The following is a 16506-nucleotide window of genomic DNA, read 5'->3' as shown; positions in this document are numbered from 1 at the left end:
ACCTGAACAACTGGTTAGATGGTGGTGCTATTTACTGAAATCAAAAGAAATAGATTTAGTAGAGAAAAATCGGTGGTTCTCTCTTTTTTTTTTTTTTTTTTTGAGCCGGAGTCTCCCTCTGTTACCCAGGCTGGGGTGCAGTGGCCTGATCTCAGCTCACTGCAAGCTCCGCCTCCCGGGTTCATGCCATTCTCCTGCCTCAGCCTCCTGAGTAGCTGGGACCACAGGCAGCCGCCACTGCGCCCGACTAATTTTTTGTACTTTTAGTAGAGACGGGGTTTCACTGTGTTAGCCAGGATAGTCTCGATCTCCTGACCTTGTGATCCGCCCACCTTGGCCTCCCAAAGTGCTGGCATTACAGGCGTGAGCCACCGCGCCCGGCCTATATTTTTAAATATTTTCAATTTATTTTTATTGGTGGAAGTGGATATTAGTTTATTGGCTTGATTTATAATTGGTCATTCGCTATAATTTTATTCAAATGTGTTTCTTTATTTTCAAGAATACTGGCATTCAGCTAACCAGGGAAATTTGAAGTCTAGAATAACCCTGTTGCAAACTTACACTTTTGTGAAATTACTCGATCCTGTTCTTAGTTCTGTACTTGGACCTCTCAATCAATCCACCCATCTAATTTCTCTGTTTCTGCAGCTGAGCTCTTCAGTATTGCTAGGGAAAAATCACTAAGCCACATAGACTGTTGCCACTGTTAATGTGCATTTGTTATTAACTGGTTTATTCCAGGCCCTGAGCCAGGTACTGGAAATTTGAGAATATTAAAATACACTGCCAGAACTGACAGAGCATATCACTTAGTGTTGAAAGGTCAAGTCCAAGGAGCCAATGAGTGGGATTATCATCCAAATACCAGATAATCCCATTCAAAAAGCCATTCAGAATTCCTAGGAAACAGGAAGATAAAAGACATGATACATTCAAAATGGAGAAGGTGGTGGAATGGAGTTAACATGAAGAACATCAAAAGATGCATTGAGATCATATTCATCATTTGGATCTGTTAGACTTTACCGTATAACAGAGCACTTCAGACTGTAGCAACTTCAAACAACAAGTGTGTATTATTTTTCACAATTTTGTAGTTGGCTGAGCTGCTCTTTTAGTCCTGACTAGTTTAGTTGGGGATTGGTAACCTAGAATGCCTCGCTCATATATCTGGAGCCTCAGCAGGCGTGGTTGAGTCGTAGATACCTGGGGCATCCCATTGCACGTGGTCTCTCATCATCCAGGAGACAAGCCCAAGTTTGTCACATTGTGGATGTGATCTCAGCAGTAAAGAGGGGAGTCCTAATGCACACACACTCTGCAGTACTCTGTCTGTGTCACATTTGCTAATATCCCATTGCCCAAAGCAAGTGACCAAGCCTAGACTCAAGGATGCAGAAATAGACTTCCCTTCTTGATGGGAGGAATGCTTTTTTCTTTATAAATTTACCTCATCACCCTTTCAGATATTGATGAAGTTATGCTCAGAGGCAGCATCATGAGGATCTTATGGAACTGGACAGGGAGGGTTGGGATCAACGGAACCTGGGAGCAAATTAATGTTCTCACACTGAATGTTCTCGCTGAGGTCTTGGTAATACTGACATGGGGAAAAAGTTTTATTCCTTTTTTCCTCCTTCTTCTACTTTCAGTTCTTTATATATTAAACATTTTCTTCTATAACCATGAAAACTACTGGGCCAGGTCAGGATAAATGGAGTGCCTGATTAATCCCTACTGCAATTAAGTGTCAGTACATTTTCAGACTTTGGCTTGTTCTTGGAAAATGAGTTCAGTCTACCAGCTTGGCAGGAGCACAGAGTTTGAGTGAAAGCAACTCCTAATACATCTGCTGCCTGGTGTCTGTGCTCCTGCAAAACCAGCTTGGAATTTACATACTGTGCTTACAATGATTGCTGTGAAATCTGAAATTGAGTCCATTCTAGCTGGTTTGTTGTAAAGTGGTTTTTCAAGCCTTTCCAAAGGTAGCTCATATTGCTAAATCATTCTACTCAAATACCACAAATATAGTTTCCTCTAGTGCATATCTTTTTGGTCACCTTATTCTGTTTGGAATTCTCCCTCAGTTACTAGTTTAAAAAAATTTTGAATCCTTAAAATTCCATTAGCGTTTGTTATTCATATGGAGAAAGGAATAATATTTATTTTATGAAACTTTTGTGACGATTAAATATAATAATGTCTGCAAAGTGCTTAGTTTATTGTCTAGCATAAAGAAAGTACCTAATTAATAGTTTTGAGCCATGAGTAAGGATGCAAAATTTTAATGGTTCTTCTTTGAATTCTGTTCTTTAGTTAGTGTTGATCATCTCAAGTCAGCAGAACTGATGAGCAGGTTCTTATGGAAGTCAAGAGCCTGAGATAATCCCCAAATATCAGTTCCATCGGGCGATGATCCAGCACCCCATCATTCTACACATATGAAACATGATAAATTTCCCTCATTCAGACTCTTTCATGAACTGTGGATACTGATTCTCCCTATATAAGAAAGTATGTTGAGTGATATGAGACAGTTTAGGGAAGCTCCCAGCTGTCCTCTCCAAAGATGTGAGCAATGGTGACATTGTTGGAGATTTAGAGGAGAAGCAGGCGTTTTGCATTCTCCTGTAACAGCTGCTCAGTGAAGGCATCACCTTGGGTACCCAGTAGGATGAGGGGCAGGAGACATCAAGAATCAGGAATTCAAAATATAAAGTGAAAATCCCATCCAGCTAGTTGGAGGTCCATAGTAAATCTGACCAGTAAAAGTTTCCTGAGGCAATATTTTATTCCCCAAGTTACAAATGGAGCCAAATTTAAGGAACATGAAAGTAGGAACTTTTATTCCTGACAAATATAACCCCTCAGGTATAAAACATATGCTATGCCTAAGCCTGACATTTTCTTGAACACATTAAAATATTTAACCTCTACATGTTGTCTCTGCTATATGCCAGGGACAGGGTTATTTTTCAGGATCTTGAATATAGGAACTAGTATTGTCTTCAATAAATATTTATTGACTAAGCTGAATGAATTGGTTATGAATGAGAACAACTTTCTACTAATGCAGATACCTTACATAATTCATTTTATTTTAGCAAACTGCTATGAAAATTTTAACATTTGAATATGTAAAATATGAGATACTACAATATAAGTTATTTAACAGGCAGGCTTTTAAAATAATGTTGATATTTTATTCATTAAAATAATTTCATGGCAAGTGTTGTGGAAAAAAGTTACATTCATTAGTTACTCTATTTTCCAGATATTATATTGAAATCTTGCTGCAGGAGTACACATTAAGTGCATTTGTTGATGTCGGACTGTACCAGTATCAAAATGTTTATACTGAACAACAAACAGGAGATGCAGTGAATGAAGAACAAGTCATCAAATCCCAGTCGACAATCATCCAGGAAGTACAGGTTTGCTATGATTATAGTTCCACTTACAGAAAGTAAATGTCCGAAGGCAGGATCTCAATTTGGTTATTAATTTTGCTAGGTAAGATACTGTTTTAGGTGAAAGCAGTCACGGACAATTATTGAACAATGACTTTGAGTATCTGTATTATAAGCCAAAAAGGCTGTTACTTGTCATTTGTAGTAAAATAGAGCAATAAAGTGACATTGAATAGCTGAGTTATGATGCTTTTAAAGTATATATAATTTTCATATATTAAAAATGTTTTTTAATTGGAAAATAGGTTATAACATTAGAAAACTGGGAAACAACTAACGCAATTAATGAAGTTCAGAAGATCAAGATAACCAGCCCCTGTGTGGAAGCTAATTCATGTTCATCTTACCAATACAGATTAATCTATAATATGGAAAAAACTGGTAAGTTATAAATAATAAGGGAGATACTGTTTCTGTTCATGTATAGATGTAGCCATAAAGTATTTGCTCCAGTCAAATTATACTGTCTAGAAAATATAGTTTTGATGATAGGCTAGACAAAGAAGCAGAAAAATACATTATGGTAAAAAGCCTTCAGACTGGGATAGAAAGCAACATCCATACAAATAACTTTCTGGCATATACCATCATTTTCTAATAATAATGATAACTATATATCTAAATGCACATGGAATTTATATATCTGTTACTCACAGGTGTAAGTTAAGAAAATGGGAATTGTGAATAGTCAACCCAAATGCCCATCAATGATAGAGTGGATAAAGAAAATGTGATACACCATAGAATACTGTGCAGCCATAAAAAGGAACGAGATCATGTCCTTTTCAGGGACATGGATGGAGCTTAAAGCTATTTCCTCAACAAACTAACTCAGGAACAGAAAACCAAACACTACATGTTCTCACTTATGAGTGGGAGCTGAACAATGAGAACACGTGGACACAGGGAGGGGAACGACACACAGTGGGGCCTGTTGGGGGGTGGGGTCGGTGCCGGGAGGGCATTAGGTTAGGGAAAACAGCTAATTCATGCTGGGCTTAATACTTAGGTGATGATAGGTTGATAGGTGCAGCAAATCACCATGACATACGTTTACCTATGTAACAAACCTGCACATCCTGCACATTTACCCCAGAACTTAAAATAAAAATTAAAATTTTAAAAGGAATTAAATCCATCATTGCACAGAAGTAAACATGTCTTTCAATTTTTTAAATTAAATGATAGGCTTATGGAACACCAATGTTTATCAGCTAAAAAACAAAAACAACATTGCATTTTTTTGTTTGTTTTTTTTTTTTTTGAGACGGAGTCTCGCTCTGTCACCCAGGCTGGAGTGCAGTGGCGCGATCTCGGCTCACTGCAAGCTCCACCTCCCGGGTTCACTCCATTCTCCTGCCTCAGCCTCCTAAGTAGCTGGGACTACAGGCGCCCACCACCACGCCTGGCTGATTTTTTGTATTTTTAGTAGAGACGGGGTTTCACCGAGTTAGCCAGGATAGTCTTGATCTCCTGACCTTGTGATTCGCCCGCCTGGGCCTCCCAAAGTGCTGGGATTACAGGCATGAGTCACTGCACCCGGCCGCATTTTTTTATTTTATAACAAATCCTAAAATATTACTTTCGCTACTACTGTTAATTTTTTTAACCAGTAAATGCTGGTGATTGCTTATTCTTTGCCAAATCCAATAATTATTATTGTGGGAATATTAGAACAATAAAATATCAGCCCTGTCCTCAAAGAGGGCACAACTTAAATACTCAATATTACTGAACTTGAATCAATTTCAAAATACAATTTCTCTAAGTGATAACTTACATGGTACAGAGTATAGGTGCTTTAAAAATGTAAATACAAGACATCAGTGTTGGCTGCAGTAGCTCAGATTTCAACTTTTCTGTTTGTTTGTTTTAATCCAATCCAAAGTCTTCCTACCTGCTGATGCTTCTGAATTCATACTGCAATCAGCCTTGAATGACCTCTGGTCTATAAAACCAGACACAGTTCAAGTAACAAGAACACAGAATCCCCAGAGCAATATCTACACGGTAACATTCGTATCAACTAGAGGTAAGCATGTATTTAATTTTGTACCTGTAGGAAACAAATGTATATCCTGTGCCACTCTAAAAGTTCCATAAGATGACAGAGAAAAAGACTTGGTTTAATGTCAGCAGAAATTAAATGATTATTTTTTTCTATGGTAATTTAAATTTTAGTTGTATTTCAAGGAATGTACAACTCCAATGCATGAGAAATGCACTATACATACTACAAATGCATTTTCCATATAATAGCCTACTTTATAAATTAGTAAAAACTAGTGAAAATATTCTTTCTGAAAATAAAATTTAGGCAAATCAATATTGTCCAGGAGACACTCATCTGGTCAGATCTTGCCTAATGAAAGGATTTTGTGGTCAAATTCACATGGGAGACACTGTATACCATGGGTCTTCCTTCAAGACTGGCAGAGCTCGTTGGAATATTAAAATCCCTGAGGAGTCCTGCAATATTAAAAAAAAAAAAAAAAAGGAAAAAGAAAAAAGTCAGTTCACCTGTGTTTAATGCAAACTTATTTTTTCTCTCCATCTTTTTTTTCAAGTAATAGCTATTAACCTCCTATTAATGTTTTACACAAAACACTTTTGGAAATATTGACATAGACATTCTGCCTTCAAGTCAGACTTCACAACTAACTTGGCTATTTGGCATATTTAGCTCAGAAAGTGGGTCCCTGAATGTGTGTTTATGTATGTGTGTGTGTTTACTTTTCTTTGGGTAATCATTATTTTTCAATATATGTAAGTAAAATGTTACTTCAATATTTGTGTCTCATTTTATGAAATTGTTTATTTGATTGTTGAGTGGAGGATAAAGAATTTGATTTTACATGAATTTAAGTTTTAAAAAGTGTACAAAAGTTAGATTGTCAAAATACTTATGAATAAACATATGAATATCCTTTTTGATGTATTTTTATATATCAGAGAGAAATTATAAGACTTCAGCAGAGACCTTAAGAAATATGGTACCCAAATCCTAACTGGGCAGATTTTAAGACTTTACCCAACTAAAAGGGTCAAAAAGATCAGTGAGATTCCACCTGTAGAGCATCCTTTCAAAGAACAGAGACATTTGAGGACAGGCCTTATTCCTCTCAAAGTGGCAAAGTCAATGATTATCATACTAAGTGGCATGGTATGAACAAACCTCACAGGTCAGAGATTGTTTCCTGGAATTCATCTTTGTGCTCTATTCATGTCTAAAGAAAACAGCAATATTTCAGCTGAGCATTTGCACCAAAATAATGGTACTAGCACAAAACTAAAAGAATTTTTGGAATATCCTACTGCTCATTGATCTTTATCTCATGGTCCTAATACATCTGTCTGTTTATCTTACAATACTTCCTTTTACATAGAGACAGTGCCTTAAATATATAGCACTTTGTCTGTTTTGCCATTTATGCTATGGATAAATCTGCTCAAATTTAATGATCTACATCGTCCCCATTCTTCCTTCTTTTGTGATAATGGAGCACCAAATGAAACCAATTTGGCTACATTTGAGTGTCTCTTTTATATATATATATATATATATATATATATATATATATATATATATATAAATATATATATATAAAATATATATATATATATATATATAGTTTTAGATATAGGCATTTTATTAACTTCTACAAATTCTGTTTGGCACTTAATTTCAGGAGATTTTGATCTGCTTGATTATGAAGTAGTTGAAGGGAATAACGTCACACTGGATATTACAGAACAAACCAAAGGAAAACCCAACTTGGAGACATTCACACTGAATTGGGATGGGATCGCTTCTAAGCCACTCACTCCATGGTCATCGGAGGCTGAAGTACGCTGTAGGAATGTTTCTACCACGCATTTTCCCTGCACCCTCTCACATCATTCATGGGCCATTTGTAGACAGATGGGAAAGAGATATTACTTGAAAAAAATCACTTCAAATTATTTATCCCCTGATCGACTCACCACAATTTATATACTGTGAACACTTTTATCTGAAAGGAGACTAAGAGTCAACCTAGTGCAGCCACCCCTTTTTCCAGACAAGGCATATCTCAAAGCTTCCAAAACCTTGCCCTGCCTATGTGTAGAAGCTCTGAGTCCCTCTAACCACACCGGCATTGTTCTTCATTCAAAACCCAATTTGTTATCCTGTAAAATCAGAAATTCCTTGAGAGATGTAGTGCAATAAAAGCTTAGCTATAAAGTATTGGTTAGTTTAAATATCCTATTTTTTTTTTTTTAAACAGAACACCATTTAAATGTCAACCTTTTATAAAGAACACTTTAAGGAGGAGTAATACATTCTTCTATTTGGCGTGATAAGTTGGAGCCTACCCATAGTGAGGAGGGAAGGGAGGAAATATTCTAAAGACAAGAGAGGGAAAGGGGAATTCTTAGGTCTGTGCCAACAGGGTCTAACGTATCTCTATAGGCGGCAGCTGTTCAAAAAGAAAGAATGCTTGCGAGTTACAACATTTTGACAACTTATCTGGACAATGAATTTAAGTTAACATTTGTTTACGGATTAAAGAGTATATACTGTCGCAAGCCCTTAATTCTAAGTGACAATTATTTCTGTGCTTTGCTGGAGAAATTGATATGGAAATTATAGGAGACTTGTGAATATGTACTAATTTCTGCATAATCTTCAATAATTTATTATTTTTTAAATAATTATAAATACAAGCTTACAGTATATGCATCTAATCTTTTTTTTTTTTTTTTTGAGACAGAATCTTGCTTTGTCACCAGGCTGGAATGCAGTGGTGTGATCTCCACTCACTGCAACCCTCCGCCTCCCAGGTTCAAGTGATTCTCCTACCTCAGCCTCCTGAGTAGCTGGGACTACAGGCACGCACCACCATGCCCAGCTAATTTTTGTATTTTTAAAAGAGACAGGGTTCCACCATGTTGGCCAGAATCTATTGGAGTGTATCTTTTTTTTTTTCCAGTTAATTTTGAGTTAGTTGGAAAAATTATTTATTTGGAATCTATCTAATTGGGTACTAATTAATTTAGGTTTGCTTCATCGCTCTCTTTAAAAAGCTACTAAACAAATATGTCTGCCTTATGTAATAACTAAGTATGCTAATATTAGCCAAATCTATGTAACTATTGTTATTCTAGAATAAAAGTTTTGAAAATTCATTGGCCACTAAAATTATCACACTTAAAATTATTTAGAAAGGTAACTCATAATCATGACTACAGTATGGGAATTATGAAAATGTTCTATTAGAACTAATTAGTAGAATCAGGAGTAGGATTACTAGTGTTCTAACTTTTCATGAAAAGAAGTTACTAATGTTTATATTGTTAATTTAGTTTCAGGGAGCAGTGGAAGAAATGGTTAGCACTAAGTGTCCACCACAAATTGCAAATTTTGAAGAAGGATTTGTTGTGAAATACTTCAGAGACTATGAAACTGATTTTAACCTGGTATGAAATATTTAATGAACTGTGAAACTATCCAAATGATAATTTATATAATGGTTTGAAATTTTATAATTTCTTTTTTGAAGTAACATTAATAACTTTGTCATTCACAATCAAATTGCAAAAATGACTTTGTTATACATTTATTTTAAGGGCTGTTGGTAGGTGCTATTGGTAGTGCCTTCTATGATTCGTTTGTCAAAAAATTTTTACTACTGATGAATTTTCTTACTAGAAAGTAGGAAAGCTGAGCAAAGGTAAGATTTGTAGTGTTTTTGTTTATTTTGTGTATTAGGCCATTGTTGCATTGCTATAAAGAGATACCTAAGACTGGGTTTAGAAAGAAAAGAGGTTTAATTGGCTCACGGTTCTGTAGACTGTACAGGAAGCATGATGCTGGCATCTGCTCAGCTTCTTGGAAGGCTTTGGGAAACTCTCAATCATGGTGAAGGCAAAAGGGGAACAGGCACGTGTATTGGCTTGGTCAAGGGCAAGAGAAGAGAGTGGGGCGGTGCCACACACTTTTAAACAACCAGACCTTGTGAGAACTCACTCACTGTCATGAGAACAGCACAGATGGGATGGTGCTAAGCCATTCATGAGAAATCCACACCCATGTTCAAGTCACCTACAAACAGGCCCCACCTCAAGCTTTGGGGATTACACTTCAACATGCAATTTGGTGGGGACACAGATACAAATCATGTCATTTTGCTTGTGTTTTCTTTTTCTTTTCTCTCTTTTTTTTTTTTTTTTTTTTTGAGATTGAGTCTCACTGAGTCACCAGGTTGGAGTGTGTTGGTGCAATCTCGGCTCACTGCAACCTCTGCCTCCCGAGTTCAAGCAGTTCTCCTGCCTCAGTCTCCCAAGTAGCTGGGACTACAAGCACCTGCCACCATGCCTGGTTAATTTTTGTATTTTTAGTAGAGATGGGCTTTCACCATGTTGGCCAGGATGGTCTTGACCTCTTGACCTCGTGATCCAGCCGCCTCGGCCTCCCAAAGTGCTGGGATTACAGGCATGAGCCACCGCGCCCAGCCTTGGTTTGTGTTTTCTTAACATGGATGCACAGTATATCCTTTCTCCTCACTGACTTCAGAGATTATAATATATAGTGGGGCATTATATGTTTTTATGTATTATGTAGTTTTATATAACTGCTTCTCTTGCTTTCTGACATAACACTCTGGTTAATTAGTACACAGCCCAGTCATTATTTCTTTCTTAATGATATATTTTCTTTAATATAGAGTAAAGGAAGAAAATTGAATATGTGCTTTCTAATTCTCATTTTCAAGTCTTCAGGAAGTCAGCTATTTGCTATTTCCAAGTGAAAACTGTAAGAATAAAAAATGTATACTCTAGTTATTTAATTCAGATCAATACCCTGGATATAAATATAAATCCTTAAGAATATCTCTCATGATACTTTTCATTAGCAGATTAGTGAGAAAAAGATCTTTCCATTTAATAGATGACCTTTTCAGCTTCGTTCAAGAAATATATGTGTATTTATGTTCTATTTTGAATGTAGTACTAGCAGCCATGAGGATGGCACATGTAATTTACCTTCTACACCTTTCCTGCTTCATCTCTCATCATTACCCTCACGTGCATTTCCATACTGCACCTAACCTTAACAGTTTGTGTTCCCAGCACCATGGTGTCTCACACCTCTGCTTTTTTGTACATATTTTGACCTGTCTCTGAAGCCCCTACTTTCTTTTTACCATTTGCACAGTGCCTTTGACATCTTTTTTTCCCTTCCAACAACTGCTGTTTATCTTTAAAGACTTCACTCATTGTCACTTCCCCTGAGTCATCTTTCTTGATGCTTTTATGTGAGTTAGATATCTCCCTTGAGCCTTAGTTTGATAATCATTGGCTTCTTTGTCTTAGACGGGTGATCTCTATTTACAGGGATAGGGGTTCTTCACCACTTGAATCCTGAAGATTAAACAGCAAACACACAAACAAGCAGAAACCTGACACACAGTAAACACTGCATAAACACTCATGGAAAGAATGAATAAATACCCGTAAAGAGCTCATAATGTAAGGAAAAAAGTCAAACTTGGGAACTAGTCAAATACTGGTATAAGGGATTATATAATTATGGATCCAAATGAGAACTTTAGATTTCAGACAAGGAAGAAAACATCTCAAGTTAAAGTAATCGGGGAAACAATGGTATCTGGGTTAAACCTTGAACGGTTTGGGTGCATATGTTGGGGGAAAACCAGAACAATAAATCATGTTTTCATTTGAAATATTATTGTTTCGGTAGGAACATATTAACAGAGGGCAGAAGACAGCTGAAACTGATGCTTACTGTGGTCGTTATTCCCTGAAAAACCCAGCTGTCCTTTTTGACTCAGCAGATGTTAAACCAAACAGACGACCATATGGGGACATTTTATTGTTTCCTTATAATCAGGTAAGCTCAACAAAATGATATGCTAATTGAATCTGGAAAATACCTTGGTAATAAAATTTCATGAAATTTTAAGACAAGCAAAAATGCTTGCCATATGAATAGTATGTCATATTGTAACAGGCACTGTAGTGTAAATTCTGGGTGCTTGTGGTTTCTTCTGAGGATTTTCAAAATAATAAATATATTCTATATATATGTATATAGTACCACAGATCATGTATTATATTTCTCTTTTAATTCAGAAAAAAATATTTGCACACAAGTTTAAATACTGAAATAATTTAAAGTGTATAAACTTCTTCATTTTTCTTCATTAATTAAGAAGAAAGAAAAATGGCTAGCCATCGTAGGGTGATCTTGGGTATCCAGTCAGAGAGAAGCGAAACCAAATTAGGAGCACAGGAGATGGCAGTTTTAATGAGGGCATTTGACACTATTAATCATAGATTCACCCTTTCTCTTATTTTAAAATTCTCAAATTGTGGCATCTATCCTAAAATTCAAAGTTCTTAATATATTTGGCATGCTTAAGGACTTGGGGACCATTAAAATTGGTATTTAATTACTATTTTACAGTGACACTCATCTCTATCTCTAAATGTTCAACGATATTTACATCCCATTTAATTTGCCTGAATGTTTACCTCTCTTCTTTCCTATGTGCATTGGACTTGTAAATTTGCTGAGTAGCTTAGAGTTAGTACATAACTCATCTCCACAGAGAGTGAATTGTTTGCAGTTTTAAAGGACACTATACCTAAAAATAATAGATAATTATTATTAATTGTAATGTCACCTCAATGTCACTTTGTCTATAAAATCTTTCCCAATTCTTCCGCAGCTAACTGGCTGAAATTAATCATTTCTTTCTCTGTGTTCTGGTACATTTTATGTAGAAAATGCTTAATAAATATTTATTGACTTTGAATTTATTTGAATTGTTACAAAACAATGTAATGATAACATATTGTTACCAATGATTTTCATATTTTTATCTAGTTATGTTTAGCATACAAAGGATTCCTGGCAAATTATATTGGTCTAAAATTCCAGTACCCAGACAATAGCAAGATTACTAGAAGCACGGATATACAATTTACATACGACTTTGCTCATGGAAACAAGTAAGTTACGCTATGAATTTGAAAATTAAGTTATACCATGGTATGTAAACTACAAAGATAAGACAAATCCATTTCTTGGGGTTTTATGTTTTTGTTTTGGTCTGTTTGGGGAGATGATGGCAAATCACACGCACAATGGATGTAACTGCAGTTTTCCTGTTCTACACATGAACATCCAACAGAAATAGTCATGTTTTAAAGAAATCTGTAGATTATGAAAATAACAACTGGTCATGTCATAATCACCCATAACCATAAAAAGACAAAACAATGGTAAAGTTTAGAATTTAAATTGTATATTACTAAATCTAATAATGTCCCTAGTTGTTGCTGGAAGGTAGAGACAGGCTTATCACAATATAGTCGTTATAGTTTGATCACTGAAAAAAAGGGAATAGAGACATTTTGAAATAATGCTTGCTATACCAAAAGTTAGACACATAGAAATGCAAATAGAGAAACATAAAGGAAGAAACAAAATGAACCTAGAGAAAGCTATTTAATGACTACAGCTGTCATGCCCTTAAACACAATTTAGTTCTATATAATTATTTTGGGGGTTTTATTAATTTTTATATCTTCTGAAATTTATGTCAGTTGTGACTGCATTTTCATACATGGTACATGCAAAAATTTCATTTACAATAGAAGTAATAGTGAAGACATACACAGAGACACACATCTTTCTATTTTATAAAGTACTCCCCATAAATTGTTGTTGTTTGTTAAAGTGTAATGTACATAAAGTAAAATTCACTATTTTTAAGTGCACGATTTAGTGAGTTTTAACACGTGTATACAGCCATGTAATCATTACTCCACTGAAGACATAGAACATTTCCTCTCTACAATTTTAGAAGTTTATTTTCATATAAAGTTTATCTCATAAAAATAACCATAATAGGATCTCCATATCTTGAAAAGATTTCTTTTTTTATTTGCTTTTTTTCTGTTATAGCTACATCACAATCTTTATTTTATATGGGTCTATATAGAGTTTATATGATACTTTAATACATGTCATGTAAGTTTCCATCATTTTATAAGATATGGAGAACATGATTCTATTATGATAAGATATGAAGAGCACTATTTTTCTTCCCATCATAGAATAGAACTCTGTAACTCAGAACTGCCATGTGTGGAATAAGTGTGAGGGAAAATCAGCGTCTCCTCATGACACCCAGACAGAGGGAGTGAGAAAATCATCCAAAGTTGGAAATAGAACCAAATGTTTACCATAAATAAAACAAAGATAATAAATAAAAACAGGCAAGATGTTAATGGAGAGTCGAGTAGTTAGATGGGAAGAAACGGCAGTCTTGATGGGGGAATGTTTCTTGATGCAAAAGCTGCTGCTCAAATCTGCAATTTCAATTGTCCTGTTTTCTACATAATCCTAACACTATTTTTTTTTTTGAGGCAGGGTCTGGTTCTGTCACCCTGGCTGGAGTACTGTGGGACCATCACAACTCATTGCAGCCTTCACCTTCTGGGCTCAAGTGATCCTCCCACACCAGCCTCCCTCTCGAGTAGCTGGGACTATACGTGTGTACCACCATGCCCAGCTAATTTTTTGTTTTTGTAGAGAGTGAATCTTGCCATGTTGCCACAGCTGGTCTTGAACTCCTAGTCTCAAGCAATCTTCCTGCCTAGGCCTCCCAAAGTGCTGGGATTACAGGTATGAGACACCATGCCTGGCACCCAACACTATTTTCAAAATGCATCAGCAAGTTCCCAATTCATAACTTTAGAAATTCATGTACTCTAAAAATTGCTGACATATGTTGAACTGGAAGGGAAACCTTGTTTGTTAAAGGTTTTAAAAACTATATCTTAGAGGATAAGATGTGTAAAGTGGGAGACAGCCAGGGCGAAGACCTGGAGGTGCTCCAGCAAAGCTAGGTCCCCAGACTCTATCAGGAGGAAATCAGTTGTGTTCACTGGGACCGTGCCAGAAAGGTGACAAAAGATGGGACCAGGCAGGTGGGTGGGAGCATATCAGAGTTATCCTTCCTGTGGAACTGGAATGACCTTATGTTAAAAAAAGGAGGGTGCTGGACAATATGGCAAAACCCATCTCTACAAAAAATACAAAAATTAGCTGCACGTGGTGGTGCACACCTGTGGTCCCAGGTACTCAGGAGGCTACAGTGGAGGATTGCTTGAGTCTGGGAGATCCAGGCTGCAGTGAGCCAAGATTGTGCCACTGCCCTCCAGCGTGGGTGACAGAATGAGACCTTGTCTTGAAAAAAAAAGAAAGAAGGTGTTTGTCTCTGTGTGTGTGTGTGTGTGTGTGTGTGTGTGTGTGTGTGTAGGAAGTCACAGTCTTTCGTTTTTAATATAAAACATCAGCATCATATTTGAAGTATGTATCTCTGGCATCAGATCCTGAGCATATGGACTTAATTCCCTTCAGATACTCTGGTCAATCAGTGGATAAAGTGATGGCATCTGTAGACCAAGCTTAACTACAGGTGTCAGTATCTCTTTAGTCATGAGGTAGGAATCGACAGTCCAACAGGTGTTTGTCAGAGGGAAAAACTTTAATTAGGGCATTAAGCTTTTCAAAGAATTCTTCAGGAAACACAAAAGCCCTGCTTCATATATTCCTTAGGTTCTTGAAATAAAGCATTAATAAGATAATAATTGATGTCTTGTCCCAAGTATAATATCTACACATGTTTCCATAGAATGTAAAGAAAGAAAAATTCTTGTTTACACAAAGTTCATTAGATACTGAAGTCTGGCAGAACTTGAAGTGGACTTCAGAGAAGAGAGAGAGAATAATGCCTGAAATCTATACATGCTGTGGATGGTGTTTGCACAGAACCATATGATTTTAATAATAATTAACGATATTAATTTTAACACTATTAATTCTTCCAATCCATGAACACTGGATATTTTTTCATTGATCTGTGTTGAGAGAGATATATTAGTATTGAAAATAAATATACGCCTTTGAGGCCATTACATAGTTCAATCCGATGTATAAAATGGGAATGAAGCTAGCTCCTGGAATGAATGAAATGAGTGGGGAGAATTCTGCCGTTCCACAGAGGAATTATTGACTCAGAAGAGGACATCCTTTGTTGACAGTCACATAGGCAGATGCAATGCCAGGAGTTGAGCCAGCCCTGCCTCTGTTAGGTGACAAGGAGCATGAAAAGTCCATAAACAGAATGATTATATACCACTGTTTCATGCCCAATTTGCTATAGTCCATCTTCATGAAGCAGAAATTCTTCTCAAACGGACATCTGAAGGTACATTTTGCTACAATGGGAAGGAGTGTTTGAAATGAACAGTGAAATCACAATTTTACTTTTGATGCCCATCACCCTTATGCTATGCACTCCTCCACTGCCTCAGGATTTTGGAACATTTTATGAATCCTTGTTCTTCTGTATCAGTCAAGTCATCACTTACCATATCATTAAGTAGGTCTCTCCTTTTAGCTTATAATTTGGGATGGCTGAGGGGAGGTGGGGATGGTTAATTGGTACAAAAAAATAGCTAGAAAGAATGAATAAGACCTAGTATTTGATAGCACAACAGGGTGGCTAAAGTCAATAACAATATAATAGTACATTTAAAAACAACTAGAAGTGTAATTTGACTGTTTATAACACAAAGGATAAAGGCTCGAGGGGATAGATACCCCATTTTACATGATGTGATTATTATACTTTGTATGGCTATATCAGAACATCTCATACACCCCACAAATATATACACCTACTATGTATACACACAAAAAAAGATTTTTTTTTAAATTAAAAAACTGATCTACTAGGCAGTAATTTCAAGATGCATTACATTTGATGGAGTTCATGGATTTTCTCTACCCTAAATGTTACAAGACCTTTAAACAAGAATATCATGATAGTTAAAAATAATCGGATACCCTTGATCAAACTATTACCAGTTGAGACAAAATAAATTTATCTGCTTCTAACAGGTCTTTCTTTCTTTCTCTTTCTTTCTTCCTTCCTTCCTTCCTTCCTTCCTT

The 16506-nt window shown here is 36.1% G+C and overlaps 1 protein-coding gene across 1 annotated transcript in view; it reads left to right on the top strand.

Moving 5' to 3' along the window:
- The window catches only part of PKHD1L1 (polycystic kidney and hepatic disease 1 (autosomal recessive)-like 1), a 159097-nt gene that overhangs the window by 33758 nt on the left and 108833 nt on the right, over positions 1-16506 (top strand). Inside the window, exons 15-21 of the mRNA XM_011961082.1 lie at positions 3278-3437; positions 3719-3854; positions 5362-5505; positions 7163-7320; positions 8820-8933; positions 11218-11367; positions 12367-12491. Of these exons, the coding sequence (XP_011816472.1) occupies positions 3278-3437; positions 3719-3854; positions 5362-5505; positions 7163-7320; positions 8820-8933; positions 11218-11367; positions 12367-12491 (987 nt within the window). The remainder of the gene's footprint in view (positions 1-3277; positions 3438-3718; positions 3855-5361; positions 5506-7162; positions 7321-8819; positions 8934-11217; positions 11368-12366; positions 12492-16506) is intronic.

This window comes from Colobus angolensis, unplaced genomic scaffold (assembly GCF_000951035.1).
Source record: "Colobus angolensis palliatus isolate OR3802 unplaced genomic scaffold, Cang.pa_1.0 Scaffold535, whole genome shotgun sequence".
NCBI lineage: Eukaryota > Metazoa > Chordata > Mammalia > Primates > Cercopithecidae > Colobus > Colobus angolensis.
This window is presented reverse-complemented; position numbering and strand designations above follow the sequence as displayed.